Source organism: Pseudophryne corroboree, chromosome 7 (assembly GCF_028390025.1).
Source record: "Pseudophryne corroboree isolate aPseCor3 chromosome 7, aPseCor3.hap2, whole genome shotgun sequence".
NCBI classification, from domain to species: Eukaryota; Metazoa; Chordata; class Amphibia; order Anura; family Myobatrachidae; genus Pseudophryne; species Pseudophryne corroboree.
In genome coordinates, this window is record NC_086450.1 from 55,499,334 (window position 1) to 55,522,708 (window position 23,375).

Consider the following 23,375-nt stretch of genomic DNA (forward strand, 5'->3'; position numbering starts at 1 on the left):
GGCAATGAAAAATGTTTTACACATTTCTGATAATACGAGTACCACCAAAAAGGGGTATTATGTTCGGTGAGGAAAAACTACCTGTAGTTTTCCTGAATCTGAGAAATTAAATGAGGTGTGTGATGATGCGTGGTTTTCCCCCGATAACAACTGATAATTTCTAAAATGTTATTGGCATTATATCCTTTCCCGCCAGAGGTTAGGGTGCGTTGGGAAACACCCCCTAGGGTGGATAAAGCGCTCACACGCTTGTAAGGGCTCTACCCTCTCCTGAGATGGCCGCCCTTAAGGATCCTGCTGATAGAAAGCAGGAGGGTATCCTAAAATGTATTTACACACATACTGGTGTTATACTGCGACCAGCAATCGCCTCAGCCTGGATGTGCAGTGCTGGGTTGGCGTGGTCGGATTCCCTGACTAAAAATATTGATACCCTAGATAGGGACAGTATATTTTTGCCTATAGAGCATTTAAAAGATGCATTTCTATATATGCGTGATGCACAGCGGAATATTTGCCGACTGGCATCAAGTCTAAGTGCGTTGTCCATTTCTACCAGTAGAAGGTTATGGACACGTCAGTGGTCAGGTGATGCGTATTCCAAACGGCATTTGGAAGTATTGCCTTATTAAAGGGAGGAGTTATTTGGGGTCGGTCTTTCAGACCTGGTGGCCACGGCAACAGCTGGGAAATCCACGTTTGTACCCCAGGTCGCCTCTCAACATGAGAAGACGCCGTATTATCAGGCGCAGTCTTTTCGTGGACAAGCGGGCAAAAGGTTCCTCATTTCTGCCCCGTGACAGAGGAAGAGGAAAAAGGCTGCAGAAATCAGCCAGTTCCCAGGAACAGAAACCCTCTCCCGCCTCTGCCAAGCCCTCAGTATGACGCTGGGGCTTTACAAGCAGAATCAGGCACGGTGGGGGGCCCGTCTCAATGAATTTCAGCGCGCAGTGGGCTCACTCGCAAGTAGACCCCTGGATCCTTCAGGTGATATCTCAGGGGTACAAATTAGAATTCGAGACGTCTCCCCCTCGCCGTTTCCTAAAGTCGGCTTTACCGATGTCTCCTTCTGACAGGGAGACAGTTTTGGAAGCCATTCACAAGCTGTATTCCCAGCAGGTGATAATCAAGGTACCCCTCCTGCAACAGGGAGCGGGGTATTATTCCACACTGTTGTGGTACCGAAGCCGGACGGCTCGGTGAGACCGATTCTAAATCTAAAATCTTTGAACACTTACATACAGAGGTTCAAATTCAAGATTGAGTCACTCAGAGCAGTGATTGCGAACCTGGAAGAAGGGGACTACATGATGTCTCGGGACATCAAGGATGCTTACCTTCATGTCAAAATTTACCCTTCTCATCAAGGGTACCTCAGGTTTATGGTACAGAACTGTCACTATCAGTTCAGACGCTGCCGTATGGATGGTCCACGGCACCCCGGGTCTTTACCAAGGTAATGGCCGAAATGATGATATTCCTTCGAAGGAAGGGAATTTTAGTTATCCCTTACTTGGACGATTCCCTGATAAGGGTAAGATCCAGGGAACAGTTGGAGGTCGGTGTAGCACTATCTCAGGTAGTGTTGCGGTAGCACGATTGGATTCTTAATATTCCAAAATCGCAGCTGGTTCCGACGACTTGTCTTCTGTTCCTAGGGATGATCCTGGACACAGTCCAGAAAAAGGTGTTTCTCCCGGAGGAGAAAGCCAGGGAGTTATCCGAGCTAGTCAGGAACCTCCTAAAACCGAGCCAAGTCTCAGTGCATCAATGCACAAGGGTTCTGGGTAAAATGGTGGCTTCCTACGAAGCAATCCCATTTGGCAGATTCCACGCAAGAACCTTCCAGTGGGACCTGCTGGACAAATGGTCCGGGTCGCATCTTCAGATGCATCAGCGGATAACCCTGTCACCAAGGACAAGGGTGTCCCTCCTGTGGTGGTTGCAGAGTGCTCATCTTCTAGAGGGCCGCAGATTCGGCATTCAGGACTGGGTCCTGGTAACCACGGATGCCAGCCTGCGAGGCTGGGGAGCAGTCACACAGGGAAGGAATATCCAGGGCTTATGGTCAAGCCTGGAGACATCACTTCACATAAATATCCTGAAGCTAAGGGCCATTTACAATGCTCTAAGCTTAGCAAGACCTCTGCTTCAAGGTCAGCCGGTGTTAATCCAGTCGGACAACATCACGGCAGTCACCCACGTAAACAGACAGGGTGGCACAAGAAGCAGGAGGGCAATGGCAGAAGCTGCAAGGATTCTTCGCTGGGCGGAAAATCATGTGATAGCACTGTCAGCAGTATTCATTCCGGGAGTGGACAACTGGGAAGCAGAATTCCTCAGCACGACCTCCACCCGGGAGAGTGGGGACTTCACCCAGAAGTCTTCCACATGATTATAAACCGTTGGGAAAAACTCGACAGGTATTGCGCCAGGTCAAGGGACCCTCAGGCAATAGCTGTAGATGCTATGGTAACACCGTGGGTGTACCAGTCAGTGTATGTGTTCCCTCCTCTGCCTCTCATACCCAAGGTACTGAGATTGATAAGATGGAGAGGAGTAAGCACTATATTCGTGGCTCCGGATTGGCCAAGAAGGACTTGGTAACCGGAACTTCAAGAGATGCTCACGGAGGATCCGTGGCCTCTACCTCTAAGAAGGGACCTGCTCCAGCAAGGACCCTGTCTGTTCCAAGACTTACCGCGGCTGCGTTTGACGGCATGGCGGTTGAACGCCGGATCCTGAAGGAAAAAAGGCATTCCGGATGAAGTCATCCCTATCCTGATCAAAGCCAGGAAGGATGTAACCGCAAAACATTATCACCGCATTTGGCGAAAATATGTTGCGTGGTGCGAGGCCAGTAAGGCCCGACGGAGGAAATTCAACTGGGTCGATTCCTACATTTCCTGCAAACAGGAGTGTCTATGGGCCTGAAATTGGGGTCCATTAAGGTTCAAATTTCGGCCCTGTCAATTTTCTTCCAAAAAGAACTAGCTTCAGTCCCTGAAGTTCAGACGTTTGTAAAAGGGGTACTGCATATACAGCCTCCTTTTGTGCCTCCAGTGGCACTTTGGGATCTCAATGTAGTTTTTGGGTTCCAAAAGTCACATTGGTTTGAACCACTTAAATCTGTGGAGTTAAAATATCTCACATGGAAAGTGGTCATGCTGTTGGCCCTGGCCTGGGCCAGGCGCGTGTCAGAATTGGCGGCTTTATCCTGTAAAAGCCCTTATCTGATTTTCCATTCGGACAGGGCGGAATTGAGGACTCGTCCTCAGTTTCTCCCTAAGGTGGTTTTCAGCGTTTCACCTGAACCAACCTATTGTGGTGCCTGCGGCTACTAGGGACTTGGAGGACTCCAAGTTGCTAGACGTTGTCAGGGCCCTGAAAATATATGTTTCCAGGACGGCTGGAGTCAGGAAAACTGACTCGCTGTTTATCCTGTATGCACCCAACAAGTTGGGTGCTCCTGCTTCTAAGCAGACTATTGCTCGTTGGATTTGTAGTACAATTCAGCTTGCACATTCTGTGGCAGGCCTGCCACAGCCAAAAATCTGTAAATGCCCACTCCACAAGGAAGGTGGGCTCATCTTGGGCGGCTGCCCGAGGGGTCTCGGCTCTACAACTTTGCCGAGCAGCTACTTGGTCAGGAGCAAATACGTTTGTAAAATTCTACAAAATTGATACCCTGGCTGAGGAGGACCTGGAGTTCTCTCATTTGGTGCTGCAGAGTCATCCGCACTCTCCCGCCCGTTTGGGAGCTTTGGTATAATCCCCATGGTCCTTACGGAGTCCCCAGCATCCACTTAGGATGTTAGAGAAAATAAGAATTTACTTACCGATAATTCTATTTCTCGTAGTCCGTAGTGAATGCTGGGCGCCCATCCCAAGTGCGGATTGTCTGCAATACTGGAACATAGTTATTGTTACCAAAAAAATCGGGTTATTGCTGTAGTGAGCCATCTTTTCTAGAGGCTCCTCTGTTATCATGCTGTTAACTGGGTTCAGATCACAAGTTGTACGGTGTGATTGGTGTGGCTGGTATGAGTCTTACCCGGGATTCAAGATCCTTCCTTATTGTGTACGCTCGTCCGGGCACAGTATCCTAACTGAGGCTTGGAGGAGGGTCATGGGGGGAGGAGCCAGTGCACACCAGATAGTCCTAAAGCTTTCTTTAGATGTGCCCAGTCTCCTGCGGAGCCGCTATTCCCCATGGTCCTTACGGAGTCCCCAGCATCCACTACGGACTACGAGAAATAGAATTATTGGTAAGTAAATTCTTATTTTTTCTTTGTATCATGTGATGTTTGGGAACAATTTTTTTGAAGTGCCATCCTGCCTGACACTGCAGTGCCACTCCTAGATGGGCAAGGTGTTTGTGTCGGCCACTTGTGTTGCTTAGCTTAGTCACACAGCGACCTTGGTGCGCCTCTTTTTTTCTTTGCATCATGTGCTGTTTGGGGACAATTTTTTTGAAGTGCCATCCTGCCTAACACTGCAGTGCCACTCCTAGATGGGCCAGGTGTTTGTGTCGGCCACTTGTGTCGCTTAGCTTAGTCACACAGCGACCTTGGTGCGCCTCTTTTTTTCTTTGCATCATGTGCTGTTTGGGGACTATTTTTTTGAAGTGCCATCCTGCCTGACATTGCAGTGCCACTCCTAGATGGGCCAGGTGTTTGTGTCGGCCACTTTTGTCGCTTAGCTTAGTCACACAGCGACCTTGGTGCGCCTCTTTTTTTCTTTGCATCATGTGCTGTTTGGAGACAATTTTTTTGAAGTGCCATCCTGCCTGACACTGTAGTGCCACTCCTAGATGGGCCAGGTGTTTATGTCGGCCACTTGTGTCGCTTAGCTTAGTCACACAGCGACCTTGGTGCGCCTCTTTTTTTCTTTGCATCATGTGCTGTTTGGGGACAATTTTTTTGAAGTGCCATCCTGCCTGACACTGCAGTGCCACTCCTAGATGGGCCAGGTGTTTGTGTCGGCCACTTGTGTCGCTTAGCTTAGTCACACAGCGACCTTGGTGCGCCTCTTTTTTTCTTTGCATCATGTGCTGTTTGGGGACAATTTATTTGAGTGCCATCCTGCCTGACACTGCAGTGCCACTCCTAGATGGGCCAGGTGTTTGTGTCGGCCACTTGTGTCGCTTAGCTTAGCCATCCAGCGACCTCGGGGCAAATTTTAGGACTAAAAATAATATTGTGAGGTGTGAGGTGTTCAGAATAGACTGGAAATGAGTGTAAATTATGGTTATTGAGGTTAATAATACTATGGGATCAAAATGACCCCAAAATTCTATGATTTAAGCTGTTTTTTAGGGTTTTTTGTAAAAAACACTTGAATCCAAAACACACCCGAATCCGACAAAAAATTTTCGGTAAGGTTTTGCCAAAATGCGTCCGAATCCAAAACCAAAACACAAAACCCGAAAAATGTCCGGTGCACATCACTAGTATAAAGTAACATATTTATATGTATAATTCAAATACAAAATCTGGAACCTGATCCCTATAGGAAAAGGTGGCCACCCGGCCAGTCTGACCCTGGATTCTAGTTATTTTCTAGAATGTAGTAGATACTGTAAATTATACAATGGACGGGATGTAATGAAGTCCGAGTTCAGCAGCCGGGCAAAATGCCAGCCGAACTCATACTTTTTTTTGAAGGTGCAATCATTTACAAGCTTAACCCATACCTTGTAAATAATTGCCCCTTTAAAAAAAAATTTTGACGTTCGTCTGGCATTCCACACGGATATAAAATCTGGTTGCTATTGGCAACATATGTTTTTCCTTAAAAGAAGTTTTGATACTGTAAATCTACCCCTATGTGTGTTTCGTAGCGTGTGCTAAATATGGAGATTTATGAGTTGTACGCTGCAGTCATCACTGGCATACTAAACATAACAGTATTCTTCATCCATGACATATCTACTGTACAGTTACTATATTTTATGTATTCTTCTGTTAACTGAAAACTTGCCAATCACTTGTTTGACAATATTTTCCCACAGGCTATGGACAAACTTTTCACATTAGCAGAAAAGGCTAATAAGATCATGACATCTATGTATGAAGAAATGTTTAAGGCCTTGCCATTTGCTGATAAGAAAAGGTAAGAATGTGATTTTAATTGAATATCAACAATATTTCCCATTAACATTTCCTTCATATTAGGGATGAGCGGGTTTGGTGCCCTGAGAACCGAACCTACCCGAACATCATGTCCCGAGCCCGAATCCGAGCCTGGCTTCGGACTTCCCGTGAGGCTCGGAAACCAGAACGAGGTAAAATGTCATCATCTTGCTGTTGGATTCTCACAGATTTTGGATTCCACATAAGGAGCCGCACATCGCCGCCATTTTCACTCCGGAATTGGAGAGTGTAGCGAGAGGACGTGTTTCCTCAGTGTCTGTGCGGGAAAGTGGTGTGGCGCGTGGGGTGGCAACCTGCTCTATGTGTCATTCCAGTGCTGTCTTGCGCTGCATCAGCCCAGTCACAGTGGTGGTGTCCTGTGCTGCCATGTCCAGTGCTGCTGTATAAGGGGATAATTCAAAGTTGATCGCAGCAGCATATTTGTTAGCAGTTGGGCAAAACCATGTGCACTGCAGGGGGGGCAGATATAACATTTGCAGAGAGAATTAGATTTGGGTGGGTTATATTGTTTCTGTGCAAGGTAAATACAGGCTGCTTTATTTTTACACTGCAATTTAGATTTCAGTTTGAACACACCCCACCCAAATCTAACTCTCTCTGCACATGTTATATCTGCCCCCCCCCCCCCCCCTGCAGTGCACATGGTTTTGCCAAACTGCTAACAAATTTGCTGCTGCAATCAACTCTGAATTACCCCCTAAATCCAATCCAGTGCAGGGGTGGTGTCCTGTGCTGCATAAATCTAGTGGTGGTTTCCTGTGCTGCATAAATCTAGTGGTGGTGTCCTGTGTTGCCATAGGTCCAGTGGTGGTGTCCTGTGCTGCCATAAGTCTAGGGAAGCTGCTGTATAAGTCCTGGGGTACTGCCGTATATGTCCAGTGGTACTGCCGTATAAGTCCAGTCCAGTGGTGCAGCTGTATAAGTTCAGGGGTACTGCCGTATAAGTCCAGTGGTACTGCTGTATAAGTCCAGTGGTACTGCAGTATAAGTCCAGTGGTACTGCCGTATAAGTCCAGTCCAGTGGTGCAGCTGAATAAGTTCATGGGTACTGCCGAATAAGTGCAGTGGTACTGTCATATAAGTCCAGAGGTACTGCCGTATGAGTGCAGTGGTAATTCCGTATAAGTCCAGTGGTAATGCCATATAAGTCCAGTGGTACTGCCATATACAGTAAGTCCAGGTGTACTGCCGTATAAGTTCAGGGGTACTGCCGTATAAGTCCACCATTATTGTGCATGCATTACATCTGGGCAAATTCCAGCACATCCCATGTTTTGCACATCCAATTAATTTGGTGGTGCAGTATTTTCTAAAAAATTACAGGGGCGTGCAGGAGATGCTGTCAATATTCAACCACTGCGTGCCACTCCTAGGTGGGCCAGGTGTTCGTGCCGCACACTTGTGTTGCTTAGCTTAGCCATCCAGCTTCCTCATTGCACCTCTTTTTCTTTGCATGATGTGTGTTAGGGCTGAGTGTTTTTGTGAATCCGTTAACCCTGGACCAACCAAAGGTGTAGGTGCTGGGGTATGATGAAAGCAGGGAGGACGAAGAAAGTTCAGTTTCATATATTTATTAAAGGCAACAATTCCAGTAAGGAGTTAAATGACAAATTGTTAATCACCATATGTATACTGACGTAATGCAATGAATGGTATAATGATAAACAGGAACAGTCTTAAAGATGCATTGAAGAAATGTTCATATAACTTAGTTTTTAAACAGGCTTGTGAATGAATGACGAATTGTCCAAATGAAGCAATGATTGGTGCCAAACTGTAAGGTGTGTTAACTGGATATTGCAGATATAAATGAATAACTGTAGTGACTTGTACTGAAGCTTAAAGATTAAACTAGAGGGCTGTGAAGAATTGTCCTTGATTGCAGCAACAATGAAAATACAATACTGAATGGAATACTTGCAAGTTGTGAAGATAACACAGCACTGTGAAATTGCAGCAGACGACAATGGTGATGAATGGGTTAAGCTGAGAGCTGATTAAATGAGCACCTGAGTTTAGTAGAATCTTCCCAAGGCTGTGTGATTGAAGCAGGCAGACAGGGTAACCTCTCACAAGACTCTGAAAATCCACTTGTTGCCACTGGGAGAGCGATTGACTGACAGCACAGCAGGGAGCTGGTGGATCTTTGCAGTGAAGGCTGCAGGCAGACCTCTGGGAGCGGAGGCGAAATCTGGACCACTGGAATCAAACGGAAATCCATGGAGAGAGCACAGAGCTAAGGCATAGAGTAGATACAACAAAGCACTGGCTCAGAGTAACACGATCCCAGCCTACTTAAAGGCAGCACAAGCACGGGATTGGCTAACACTTACCCACAGGTGTTTCACAAGTGCTCTCAGGTGCTCATTTGGTCTCCAACATGGCTGCCTCCTATACAGCTGACACACAGCGGTGCATTTGGCCATTTGGTCCCCGCACTCCCGGCTCCCAGAACCTGCATCACCTCTGCCGCTGACCACGCCGCATCCTCACATGGCCAAACAGCACTTCGAGCAACCGCAACGGACGGACCCCAGAACCCAAAAAAGTGAGTGATCAGTTTGTGACAGTACCACCTCTTTAAGGGTGGACTCTGGACACCTTTGAGCTTTGTCAGGATTCTTGAAATATAATTTTTGTACCAGTTTTGGAGCATGAACATCTTCGGCAAAAACCCCGGACCTGTCCTCCGGACCATAACCCTTTCAATCAACCAGAAACTGCAGACATCCATATCATCGACGTGAGTCCACAATCTCCTTAACCTCAAATTCCTCATCCTGCAAAGAGTGAACTTTAGGATGTTTGGACAGGGCAGTACGAAACTTATTGAGAATCAAAGGTTTCAACAACGATGTATGAAAGGCGTTAGAAATTTTCATAGAACGTGACAACTTGACTTTGTATGACACAGGATTGAGTACCTTTTCAATGGGAAATGGACCAATAAACTTGGGAGCAAACTTCTTAAAAGGAACTTTGAACTTAAGATTGCGAGTAAAAATCCAAACTTGGTCTCCTACCTTGTAGTTTGGTACAGCCTTATGTTTTCTATCTGCGAAAGATTTATAACGAGCAGAGGATTTAATCAATGACTTGTGCACAACTCCAGATTTTAGACAAACGTTGAACCACTTGATCTGCTGCTGGAACCTCTTGAGCTGGCAACGGATGGAACTCTGGCACAAGAGGATGAAAACCAAAGTTAGTATAAAATGGCGTAGATTCTGAAGACGAATGAAAGAGAATATTATGAGCGAATTCTGCCAATGGAAGATAGTCAATCCAATCATCCTGTGAGGAAATTATGTATAACCGGAGAAAGGTTTCAAGATCTTGATTTACTCTCTCAGTTTGTCCATCTGTATGGGGATGATATGCCGATGAAAAATTCAACTTAATGTTTAAAGATGAACAAAGCGACTACCAAAACTTGGCTACAAACTGTGTTCCTCGATCAGAGATGATCTCTTGAGGAAGGCCATGCAACTTAAAGATCTCAGAAATGAACAATCTGGCTAGTGAAGGGGCTGATGGAAATCCAGTTAAAGGAATGAAATGCGCCATTTTTGAAAATCGTTCCACTATCACCCAAATGGTATTCTGCCCTTTTAATGGAGATAAATTGGTCAAGAAATCCATTGAGATATGAGTTCACGGTTGTTTGGGTATAGATAACGGATGTAACAAACCTGGAGGAGAACCCCTTGGACTCTTAGGTTGGGCACATTTAGGACATGCTGCTATAAACTCTTGAACATCGGCTTTAAGACGTGGCCACCAATAAAACTGTTGAATACATTTGAGAGTCTTTAGTACCCCAGGATGACCCATGAAGGATGAAGAGTGAGCCCAAGTATATAGTTATTTTCAAAGATTTGTGGCAACAAAAGTTTTGCCAGGTGGAGCAACTGGGACCGGAGAAGTTCAAGTCATCAAAAAGGACGTAGGGATCATAATGTCTTGATTTGTGGTAGCATCATTTGATTCAGAAGAATTGAAGGACCGAGAAAGGGCATCTGCTTTTTTGTTCTGAGACCCTGAACGATAGGTGAGCTAAAAATTAAATCGGGTAAAGAAAAGAGCCCATCGAGCTTGTTGTGGATTCAAACACTGAGCCGACTGCAGATATAAAAGATTCTTATAATCAATATATACTGTAATGGGATGTTGTGCTTCCTCTAGAAGGCATCTCCACTCCTCAAATGCCAATTTGATGGCAAGTAATTCCTGCTTCCCAATTGCATAATAACGTTCTGCCGGTATTAACTTATGGGAGAAATTTCCGCAGGGATGGACTTTTTTATCTTCAAATACTTGTGACAACACAGCTCCCACTGGTTCCATAGATGCTGATAATGTCGGTATTATCTTAGACCGCAAAGCTATACCCCTTTGTACACAATTACCGTTGAGCCGCTATGGCCGCTAGACTATGTACACGTGGTACGCACTTTGTACGCTATTTGCGTACAGAGTCCGGCACGTGGTACGCACGTGGCGTACCCACGCTGTGCTGAGTGTACGGAATACACACAGCGAGCGCACACACAATGAATAACCTTTAAACCTTGTTAATAATACGATGTAACGATATGCTTATACTTTAAACCTTTGGCAGCAAAGTACTGCAACGATGTTAATACCTTTAAACCTTAAGTAGTGCTGGCGATACAAAGTATCCGCAGTGCGTACACCTTAACAATGCTTATACACCTTAAACAGATGAATCTACTTTAAAGCCCTGGCAGGAAAGTGAAAACACAACACTGTTTGCAGTTTAAACCACAGGGTTCTAAGGCCACCGTGGATTGATTCCAAAAAGGTAAAAACAGTACAGTTTATACACTACAGGCTAACAAGTAAATCTAAACAGAATAATGGCTACAGAGAATGTACATGCGTGAGAATATTCGCAAGCGCAACCGAACTCGGTCCTCCGCTCGTCATGCAGATAGCGTTTAGAGTCATCTGACGTGCCAGGCAACAATGGTCCTTATATACACAACATGCATACACAATACAATGGTCACTGTAATGTCATTGTTCATTGGACACAGAGATATGTCTCCCCATTACAGCAAAGGTCATAGGTGGATTTGAAAAGGTGGGCGATGTCATTCTCAACTGCTCTTGTGAGTGGTATCCTCTGGATACCGGCCGCATATGTAATTTACAGTAAATACAGTTAATGTTCATAATCTACTTTCGTACATAACTATACGCAGGAGCAAGCGATCTTTCTCTAACTAACACCGGAATGTTACCCTCAAAATACCCTACAGTTGGATACTAGACATCACCTTCTAACCTTTATCTGACCCTTCCTATCATGCAAAGACGAATCTCTCTGTCCATGAACTGTTTAAACTAATAATACTCGCTGTCATGGTCTAGGGGAACTATATCTACAAAATACGCTATATGGGTTAAATATGCTATGTTCTAATAACACGCTACACGCTCACAAACTCCGCCGTAAATACCCATATTATGCGCACGATCGCCGGAGTGATCTTACGCAACTTGCGGATATGTGCATGTACGGCGGACTGAGTGCACGAGCAGCGGGCATGTGCATGGGGTTAGTACAAGACATATGTATTATGATATTTTTCGACTTTGACAGTCCACCCTTTGGCAGTCAACAATAACTGCCATTATCTAAACATTAAACAGAAAAATATACAATACAATACCTATAAATGATTGGGTGGTAGGAGGAGAGGATTAGGCGGGAAATGTATGACCTAGTGGGATAGTAAAAGCATGTATGTATGAAATTCATGTCTGGGGGGCCTGTATCATCGTGCCGTACATGTTCTAGATAAGCTTTGAGGTATTGCGAAGTATACATTAAATCCTTCTTATCCCGTATTAAGGGTCTGTAAGTGGGCCAACAAACACTACCGAGCTTTTTTCGGCTCCTTGTTCCAACAAATGGGGTGCACATTTAGTTGATGATACATGGGGGGGGGAAACATGTGAGTGCTAATATATGTATCTATATCACCTGTCGACTATGTGTGTCACTACCTGAAGGTTGTAGAGATGAAGATAAGAAACATATCATAAATACATTCACATAATAATGTGTGCAATCATCCTTGGGTGTTGGTTGAAATCTTGTCCGGATGGGTGTATCCTTGCTGTGGGTGATAATCAAAGTCTTTCAAGTGTCCATAAAAAGTATTTAAAGTCTTTAAAGTGTCCATCAAAGTCTGTAGAAATGTCCATTAAAGTCTGTAGAAATGTCCATCAAAGTCTGTAGTCTTCTTCCGAATGGATGTCTTTTTGCTTGGGAGAAAAACAAAGGAGAAACGGGTGAAAGAAACGGACCGTGGAATCACATCTTATCACAACATTGTCTCAATTGATGGGTCATAAATTAAACCAGTTTGTGTAACAATGCCCCCGCTCCTCAAACTCATCACTTTGGTACTGCGCTTGCACTGCATTAAAATCCGAACACATCTAAATATCAAACCAATCATTACGACGACTCCCAGGATACAAAGGAGAAACTTTCCTACATTCACGATAACATTTTGAGCCCATTCTCCTAAACCAGAGAACCAATTGCGTGGGTTCAACCATGAAACCCAGCCGGTCAGTTCATTACTCACAGCAGTAAGGGTAAGGTTGTATCTCCTTCGGAACTCCCATTTCAACTGCAAGATATCGTCCATCTTTTGATCTATGACCTCGGTGGGGTCATCAGTGCTGTTTGTAATATACGTGCAGCACTTCACACCATACTGAGTTGCTAGGGTGACACAATACCCGCCTGTCACCGCTGTGATGTAATTGAGAACCATCCTGTGCTGGATCAGTTCCGTTTTGTAAGCTTGCAATTCCCTCCCAATATACCTGAAGGTGTCATCATACATCTCGGTGATATTATCTATCAGGTTCGCTAGTGCATTAATATACCTAAAATTTATAATTCCTCTGGCTGTACGGGTGATATCTAACGCAAGTAGGAATTAAATCCCGGTGGATTCGTGGATCAAATCAGAGGCTGCGTGCTCTGTCCTATCTATAAGGTGTCTCTTAACGATGTGTTCGTAATGAGTGTGAGTGTAAGGAGCTTGAGCATTACGGTGAACGTCTTTCATCTTATTATGGGTTATGGTCATTACTTCTGGCAACACTCTTCCAATGTAACACAATCCCTCTGAGTTTGGGGCAAGCCACTTATACGCTTTCCTCCCGCATATGAAATATGCATCATCGGGGAGAACATATGGGACAGAATTTGACATTACCATATTGCAAACCTTCCAGGTGAAAAATCCTTTCCCTAACTCTCTCATCTGTTCAGTACACGTATCAGGCTGTATGATATGCGCACAGTACCCTGGAGATACTTCTCCAACCCGCATGGTCCTACTTCCTAGAGTTTACCTATACCGAAAATATCTCCCACCGTCGGCTATTTGGCGTATAAGTTCTGAGTTTACGGGCATTCTATCGGCTCTGTGTGAAAATGCCATGGTTTGGTTATTCCATGTCACTTCCCAATTTCCCGGCTTTCGGGGATTGGAAATGTTGAAACATACTAAGGACCTATCCACATGATATTGGTGGAGCTTCAAACTAGGAGGCCTAGAAATATTAAATTTCTTGTCCACCGGTCTCCCACCCCTTAATTCAAGTACCTCATCTATTGTTAAGGGATGCGGTACTAGTCCTGACTTGCTCTGACCTTGAGGTACTTGTGAGCACACCCAGCATTCTGTTTGGTTTAAAACCTTACCCACTAATGAGTGATAGTCACTCAATGGATGACGGTCCATGTTGATATTAAAGCTGGACTGACATCTCTGGATGCACCCGTCCTCAACTATGTTTTCACAGTTTCTACAAATACAATTTTCCTCAGCCAACAATCCTTCACAGTGCCTCCTAGTCTCATGATTATCAGATCGTTTTCTGATACTCGCCTTTGCTCGGTGAATGTGTTGCTCTTGGAATTCTACAAATCCGTCCTTGCCATCAGAACCCATTCCAGATCCTTTTTCGGCCTCTCTGGTACTCTCACCGAAACAGACTGCTATGGCCAACAACAGGGTCAACAGGAAAACCCGGAATGCAGTCTCTTGGGGTAAGTCCATCTTGCTAGGGGGGGGAGAAAAAGGAGCAAGGAAGGGGGAAAGGAGGGTTATGGGAGATGGAGAAAATAATAAAAAGGAAAAAGAAATTTGGTGCGACAACCGCCTCTGGTCTTGTAGATCACCGTTGAGAAAGCTGCAGGTTCTGCAGCGAAACGTGTCAGGTGTTTGAATCAGGATCACCTTCAGCAACTGGGAGCAGCATTTGCCATATCCGGACCTTTAGTGGACTTCTATAAACATCTGCAGAGAAACAGGCGAACAGCTCTGCCAACTGGTAACACAGTCTTGCCACTCAGCATTGAGTACTCCGCATTCTGGTGAGGACATACGATCTGCATGGTTCTACCCATTTAAAGGGACGCTACCCAGAGAACCCCCTCTTCCAGCGGTAACTACTGTGGTAATATTGCCATCAGGACTGTGCCATCAGCCCAGTTTTCACTTCTTTGATTACTTATAGTCCACAAAAATTAATGAACGGATAGCATGATTGAGGCAGCTCCATGGTGATTCTGTTTTCTATTTTTAATCATTCTCTTTTTTACTGATACATTGTATGTATTTTTATTAAATAATTGTTTTTTTCACCTTTAATCCATTCAACTCCACGTGTCTTAATCTCCACCACGATTATGGGATTCATATGTTGATTATTATACTAATTAATGTACAGCGCTGCTACTTTGTTTTTTGTTTATTGTTTCTAGTACTTACAGGATTGACTAGTCCTGTTTTATAGCAGCTGCTATAATTAGAACACCAGCCCAATTGCGCCTGATTTTAACCTCGGTTAAAATTCCATTTTTTTGGTTTAAAACCTTACCCACTAATGAGTGATAGTCACTCAATGGATGACGGTCCATGTTGATATTAAAGCTGGACTGACATCTCTGGATGCACCCGTCCTCAACTATGTTTTCACAGTTTCTACAAATACAATTTTCCTCAGCCAACAATCCTTCACAGTGCCTCCTAGTCTCATGATTATCAGATCGTTTTCTGATACTCGCCTTTGCTCTGTGAATGTGTTGCTCTTGGAATTCTACAAATCCGTCCTTGCTATCAGAACCCATTCCAGATCCTTTCTCGGCCTCTCTGGTACTCTCACCGAAACAGACTGCTCTGGTCAACAACAGGGTCAACAGGAAAACCCGGAATGCAGTCTCTTGGGGTAAGTCCATCTTGCTAGGGGGGGGGAGAAAAAGGAGCAAGGAAGGGGGAAAGGAGGGTTATGGGAGATGGAGAAAATAATAAAAAGGAAAAAGAAATTTGGTGCGACAACCGCCTCTGGTCTTGTAGTTCTCTGTGCTCAGGTGCCGTGACTACAGTCCTGCCTCTCAACCTTCCCGGAACAGGCACTCCAGTGATACGATTTCCTCCACACTCTGTTCTTTGTCACGGGCTTTCTCTGGGTCAGCGACCTTCTTACAGTGGGACGAGTGGACCCAAGTCTCTCTCTCGGCAACCTTCAATGCTGTCGTGCTGGTTAGTAAGACTTGGTACGGTCCTTCCCACCGGTCAATAAGGCAACCTGAGCATAGAAAATTTTGAATCATTACATAATCCCCAGGTTCAATGTCATGACAATTACTGTCTGGCAGGTCAGGAATCACCAGCTTTAGATTGCTATTTTGATTCCTCAACTGCTTGCTCATCTTAACCAGATATTTCACAGTTACTTCATTATTGCATTTCAAATCATCCTGGGGGTCAATCATTACATGGGGTAGTCGACCAAAAAGAATCTCAAAGGGTGATAGGTAAAGGGGGGACCTGGGAGTGGTTCTGATGCTGTTCAGTACAAGTGGCAAAGCTTCTGGCCACAACAATCCAGTTTCAGCCATCACTTTGCTCAACTTGTTCTTAATAGTGTTGTTTACTCTTTCCACTTTCGCACTCGCCTGTGGGCAGTACGGAGTATGCAGCTTACTATTAATTCCGATTAATTTGCACATAACCTGAAAGACTTCACCTGTAAAATGGGTACCTCTATCACTTTCAATTATCCTAGGGATACCATATCTGCACACAAATTCCTGCACGATCTTCTTTGCAGTAAATGTAGCAGTATTTGTGGCAGCGGGGAATGCTTCTACCTAATTTGAAAACACATCAATACAAACCAACACATACTTTAAATTTCTGCATGGTGGCAATTGTATGAAATCAATTTGTATTACCTGAAAAGGGCCGTCTGTTGGCGGATTATGGGATGGTTCTGTTGGTATTGACTTTCCAATATTCTTCCTCAAGCAGGTAAGGCATGTCATTGCTCTCTTACCCGCATGAGAAGAGAATCCTGGAGCGCACCAGTAGGCTCTTACCAATTTGCACATACCTTCTTTGCCTAGATTAGTCAGACCATGTGCCGCCTCAGCTAAACTTGGAAGATATGCTCTAGGGGCTACTGGCTTACCCTGTCCATCTGTCCAGAGTCCTGAGGACTCCTGGCCATACCTTTTTGACCTCCAGACTGCCTTTTCCTGTGGAGAACACAAATTTTGCATTTCACTCAATTTTTGTGTGTTGACGGTATTGAATACCATCAGTTGTGTGATGTCTGTCTGTATGGGGGTGCTGGCTGCTGATTTAGCAGCTTCGTCTGCCTGGCTGTTACCAAGTGACACTGGGTCTTGGCTGTAAGTGTGGGCTTTACACTTGATAACAGCCACTCTGTCAGGTTCCTGTATCGCTGCTAGAAGTCTTTTGATGTGGGTCGCATGCGCCACGGGTGTGCCAGCTGCCGTCATGAAATTTCTGAGGCGCCATAGGGCCCCGAAATCATGCACTACTCCAAAGGCATACCTAGAATCCGTGTAAATATTGGCTGACTTACCCTTAGCCAATTCACACGCTCTGGTTAGGGCGACCAACTCAGCAACTTGTGCTGATTGAGGTGGGCCCAGGGGTTACGCTTCTATGGTACCTTTGTCATCTACGACTGCGAATCCAGTACACAAGTCTCCCGAGTCCGTCTGTCTATGGCAACTACCGTCAGTGTAAAAAGTAAAATCTACGCCTTCCAGTGGGTTGTCACTAATGTCAGGTCTTGCAGTGAAAGTTTGGTTCAAATATTCCATACAATCATGTGTGTCAGTGTCTATACTAAATCCTCCTTCACCATCACTCTCATCCCCCACCCTTTGTGCCTGTCCAGGCACACTTGGGAGATACGTTGCAGGATTTAGTGCGCTGCATCTCCTTATGGTGATGTTTACAGGGGCCATTAGTGCTAATTCCCACCTTGTAAACCGTGCTGATGAGACGTGTCTGGTTTGGGCAGAATTCAGTAAGGCTGACACTGCATGAGGTGTATGGATGGTCAGGTTGTGTCCTAACACTACATCTTCGCTTTTACTCACTAGCAATGCTATCGCTGCAACACTTCGCAAGCATGTGGGGAGAGACCGTGCTACGGTGTCCAATTGTGCACTGTAGTAAGCTACCGGCCTGCTGGCATCACCATGTCTCTGGGTTAAAACACCTGCCGCACACCCAGCACTCTCCGTACCGTACAATTCAAAGGGTTTCCCATAATCTGGCATACCTAATGCAGGTGCCTGTGATAGGCACTGTTTGAGTCTCTCAAATGCCAGTTCGAACTCTTCTGTGTGCGAAATCCGATCTGGTTTGTTTGACGAGACCATCTCTTGCAAAGGTAAGGCTAGTATGGAGAACCCTGGGATCCAGTTTTGGCAGTACCCACACATTCCTAGGAAGCTGCGGATCTGTTGCTGGGTTTGTGGCAGAGTCATGTCGCGAATCGCCTGTATTCTATCAGCGGTGAGGTGTCTCAGTCCTTGTGTTAAGCAATGTCCCAAGTATTTCACTTTGCTCTGGCATAACTGCAACTTATCCTTTGAAACCTTGTGTCCCGTATTAGAAAGGTGAAACAGAAGTTGTTTCGTGTCTTTCAAGGACGATTCGAGTGAATCAGAACACAGCAGTAAGTCATCTACATACTGTATTAATACTGATCCGCTCTCAGGTTGAAAGGATTGTAAACAGTCATGCAAAGCTTGGGAGAAAATACTTGGGCTGTCAATGAAACCTTGGGGTAAGCGAGTCCAGGTGTACTGTACTCCTCTGTATGTGAATGCAAACAAGTATTGGCTGTCAGGGTGCAGAGGGACCAAAAAGAAAGCGGAGCAGAGGTCAATGACAGTGAAAAACTTTGCAGTAGGAGGAAATTGCATGAGGATGACAGCTGGATTTGGCACTACGGGGAATTGGCTCTCAACTATCTTGTTTATCCCCCTTAGATCCTGCACTAGCCTGTATCCCCTCCCCCCACTCTTTTTCACAGGGAAGATGGGACTATTGGCAGTGCTGGATGTCCTAACTAGGATGCCCTGTTGTAGCAAGCGCTCTATGACTGGGTAAACTCCTAATTCCACCTCTGGCTTCAGAGGATACTGTGGGATTTTTGGAGCTATCCTACCATCTTTTACTTGCACCACTACAGGAGCTACATTTGCCATCAATCCAGTGTCTTGTCCATCTATGGTCCAGAGGGACTCCGGTATCTGGGAGATCATTTCCTCTACCTTGGATGGACACCTGTCTATAACAGCAGAGTGTGACATTAACCTTTGTGGAGTGTCCAACATATCCTGCACTTCCTGAACGTGATTCTCGGGTATATCTAAGAAGACACCCTCAGGAGTACAATATATGACACACCTCATCTTGCACAATAAATCTCTCCCAAGTAGATTAGTTGGAGCCAATGCAGCCAGCAAAAAGGAGTGCTTAGTCTGCAAAGGCCCTATCGTAATCTCTGCTGGTTTACTTAAAGGATAGTGTTGCACTACTCCTGTTACCCCCATTGCTGAAATTGTTTTACCCGTGGTCTTCATACCTACCGTTGAATTTAACACTGACCTGGCCGCCCCTGTATCTACAAGGAAATGTAGTGATCTACCAGCTACATCAACTGTAACCTCGGGTTAATTTCCAAGGCTAGCAATCAACTTCACTGGCTGCAAACTACAGGTGTGGCCTGACCCCTATTGTAAGTTGTGACCCTCCCGCAGCGTGGGGGCAGCTACAATATGTGAGGGGGGTAGCTGAAAATTTTCAGAGGTCTACCAGTCCTTCCTAGGTGGGTACCTCCTTGTTTCCCCTGCATGTGGCTTTTAACTCATCCTCTGCGGTCCCTGATCCCAATTGCGTGCGCCATACTGTGTGTCATGTTCAGGTCTAGGTGGTTGATATACCTTATGTGGGTCTTTAAAATGACAGTTGTGTGCGTAATGTCCTTCCCTCTGACATTTAAAACATTTTACCACATACGACTTACCATCAGGGGTCTGGGGTTTAGGCTGATGTGGCTTCGTTGTCAGGGCTTTTATACTTACTGTCATCAGCTTATCCCCCTGTGACTCCCTGTGCCTAATGATGTTCCGATCATGCTCAATAGCGGACTCTCTCAATGCAGCCACCGAGATACCTCTCCAACTTGGTAATGATGGAGCTAAGTTCATTAGCTCCGTCTGGTCACTAAAGAAATGTCCTTCGAGTATCAAGTCACCTCTTCGCAGCAAGGACCAACGCGTTGGGAGAACACTTAAATGAAACAACCACTCAGGATATTGTCTCACAAGTATTCTACTTTACTGAGTTAAAAAACACATATTTATAGGCATACAGTATACATCTGGTTTTAATTGTCCAGCTCACATTTCCCTCTCCGAAGGAGGGGGCACAGTTATTTTCCATTAGTTTCGTAACATACATTGCACAATATCCAGTAAATCCTATAGCATAATCATCTCATACATTGCCAATTCTTTTCTGCTACGTTAGCATTTCTTTAGCACATACTGTTTATTGTTCCTACATTCTTTCCATAGACTGCATACAGCCATTTCCTGCCTTCGTTGACAATATATAATGAATACCAGATGTTAGTTTTTCTCTAAAAACCAGTATGAAGATTTCTTAGCTTAATACTTCATATACCTTGGTTTAGAATATGTCCAAGCTTTATTTAAACACATTACTTTCTTATATATAAAGCATTTGATTATTATAACCCAATATAATGGCTAATTATCAACGCTATCAGTTGAGTGGTTTGTACCCTTGTTCTCAACATTTCCTTTAAACCGTCCATTAATACGGACACCGCTACCTCCCTATGATGCACGCTTTCCTTAATGTCCGCGACCCCAGTGTATCTAGCCATTTCCTGCAGTGCTCGATGGAAATAGTCAGAAGCAGTTTCACCTTCTTTTTGTCTAATGGAGAAAATTTTATTCCATTTGACAACAGTTGGGAAATATACTCCTAACTGCAGATTGATCTGTTTAACATTCTCCTGATTGTATTCATCAGTGAGAGCTACCTCTGCATCTAATTTACAGTCAGCAATGAATTTTACAGGGTCAATATTAGAGGGCAAGCATGCCCGTAGCACTGTCCGCCAATCTTTGTTATTGGGTTCGGTGGTGTTACCTAGTTCTCTAATAAACCTCTGACATGCGGCTAGATCCTTCCTGGGATCGGGAAATTCAGACATAATTGTCCTCAATTCTGTTCGGGACCAGGGGCAATGCATAGCAATGTTCCTGACGGGAGTGATTCCCAGAGCATCAGTCTTCCCATTGGGGACTGCGATCACCCTGACAGGATTAAGTTCAATAACACCATTCTGGGTTGACTCTACAATGTGAGGTACAATTGTCTCTGCATAATGTACTGTACCGTACTTATCTGTGGACACGACCTCACCTGTCCCTCCGCTAGGGGCCTTTGCTACTGCTCTTACTGGTTGGGCCGTGCCCACTTGGGTGTCTAGAGAGAGTGCCGATATCGTGGTGGGTTCATCTTCCTGGTCGCAGTCCTGAGGGAAGTTTAAGATGGGATACAACTTGCACGGGTTAGTATTAATACATTTATTAAGTTCACTTTTATCATATATTAGTACGCCATTCTCTGTAGCCACTTTCTCTCCTGTAATGTACGGTGGTGGTGGTGCAGTTGCTATCAGTTTCCTGCTAGGGTTGGAACCAGCTGCTTGAGCTAATCCCCGTTGTATATCACCCTCCTGTTGCCATAACTGTAAACAATCATAATGTCTAATCCTTTGTTTTCCGGATTTTATCAGACATATCCTTCTCCTTAAATTTTGCAACACCTCAGGACTAAAACTGCCTACCTTAGGGAACGGTTCCCTATCTTCCACAGTCATACGTTCCCATTCATAGCATAAGACCTCTGCGTGTTATCCATATTTCTCACACATTATGTTCCTCGCCGACCCTTTAGGCCGCGGAATATCAACCTGAACCCTGGTTGATCGTCCCTTACTTGAGCAACTGACCCACATTCTTTGCAGGTATTGCCTTCTCAGCTAATCCCCACAAAAACCAAATTACTCAGAGGTTAAGGCAATGGTGAAAGTTCTCCGAGTGCTCTCACCCACTCACGCCCACGTTGGCCAATACACCTACACACTGTTCCCAATGCTGGTCGTACCCAACCTAGGGCCCTGCGTAACCTCTATTTACTGAGAGTGTGTGGGAGTGACTTACCCTTCCCAGTAAATATCAGTCGTTGGAGATTTCCTGAGTGACCAGCGAAACTCCCTTAAAATAAAAAAACTGTTAAACAAATCACGTTGCGTGTACAATTAGCGTCTATGATCCCGCGATTTTACGCAAATGGCGTAATGGGTATCAAGTTGACCTAACTAATGCACACACTAACGCGTGGTACAATCGCACGGCATATAAGTATCTATTACTTATCCACTATACGACCAATGGAATCGTTTTTCAGGCTGTGAAACCTCAGCCGGAGCGTATCTGAACGGGCCTATATGGGTACTACGCAAACCCCCGGGGCTGCGCTCTCACCGCTGACCTTTCTCAGGCCACGGTTTTCAGAGCTTCGCTTGACTTAGTAAGCGGATTTCTGACTTTGCTGACCTCTTGGTCTGCTGTTATACTAATTGCTCCTTTATACCCTATACAATGTTAACGTGAGAAAGCCACTCCCACGCCACCAAGTGTCCACTCACCTAATGTGGTCTCCTACGGGATCCCGAATTCTGGGTTCACAAAACCTTTATTTGCATACACACGCTCGTTCACTCATATACACTTTGGTTTTTCTGTACAGAAATAGACTTTCATTCAGATAAAACAGCCTAGTCCCAGAGGTGACACAATAAGAGAAGGTTCTTTTAAACTAAATATTGGAAAACTGAACAAATTTGTGCTATTATCGCGTGGCTACCGTATCGCCTAAACTGAAACAATGCTATCGTGTGATTTGTATATAATGGGTGTATCTGTACGCACGTTGCGTAAACACGCCACGTCTGTAGGCCTTTACGTTGCATACGCAGTCCCGAACGCTGTCCGAGACACGTGTACAAAGGCCATACGTCCGCAGTATTACAAATCCCACACTTCTATAAATGTAAGCGATATTTAACTATAATCACTTACTTAACGCTACACATAGTTTCCACTGTATCAACCTTTACAACTAGGCCAGGCTGCGTGTGCATCTTACACTTACTCCCTTAAATATTAACTGTATATGTTAACTAAATAGCAACAAATTTTTCAGTACAGGTCAAAATAAACCTAGTAATCACTGATTATGGCAACGGTGTGAGCAGATATGTGAAGTACAAAATACAGATGTATGCGTGTGTTGCATGCGCATTTGGCGCCAAAACAGAAATTTACAGATTTTAAAAAGAAAAATATCTTTTTGCGTTCTTACCTTACGGATCCCTCCAGCACCCCTTCAAACCATGCAGGGCAGACGCTTATCTAATCAGTACTCATATATCCCCGACCAAGAAAGGCTACAGGGGATACTCCGCCCTTTGCTGATAGATAAAGTCTGCGAAAACTCTGCAAAGCTGCGGGTATGAGGAAGAACCGGACGATGCCACCAATTGATAATGCCGGTATTATCTTAGACCGCAAAGCTATACCCCTTTGTACACTATTACCGTTGAGCCACTATGGCCGCTAGACTATGTGCACGTGGTACGCACTTTGTACGCTATTTGCGTACAGTGTCCGGCACGTGGCACGCACATGACGTACGCACGCTGCGCTGAGTGTACGGAATACAC

The 23,375-nt window shown here is 44.9% G+C and overlaps 1 protein-coding gene across 1 annotated transcript in view; it reads left to right on the forward strand.

Annotated features, from left to right (window-relative positions):
* The window catches only part of LOC134944539 (uncharacterized), a 162,767-nt gene that overhangs the window by 71,227 nt on the left and 68,165 nt on the right, over positions 1-23,375 (forward strand). Inside the window, exon 4 of the mRNA XM_063933170.1 lies at positions 6,014-6,114. Within this exon, the coding sequence (XP_063789240.1) occupies positions 6,014-6,114 (101 nt within the window). The remainder of the gene's footprint in view (positions 1-6,013; positions 6,115-23,375) is intronic.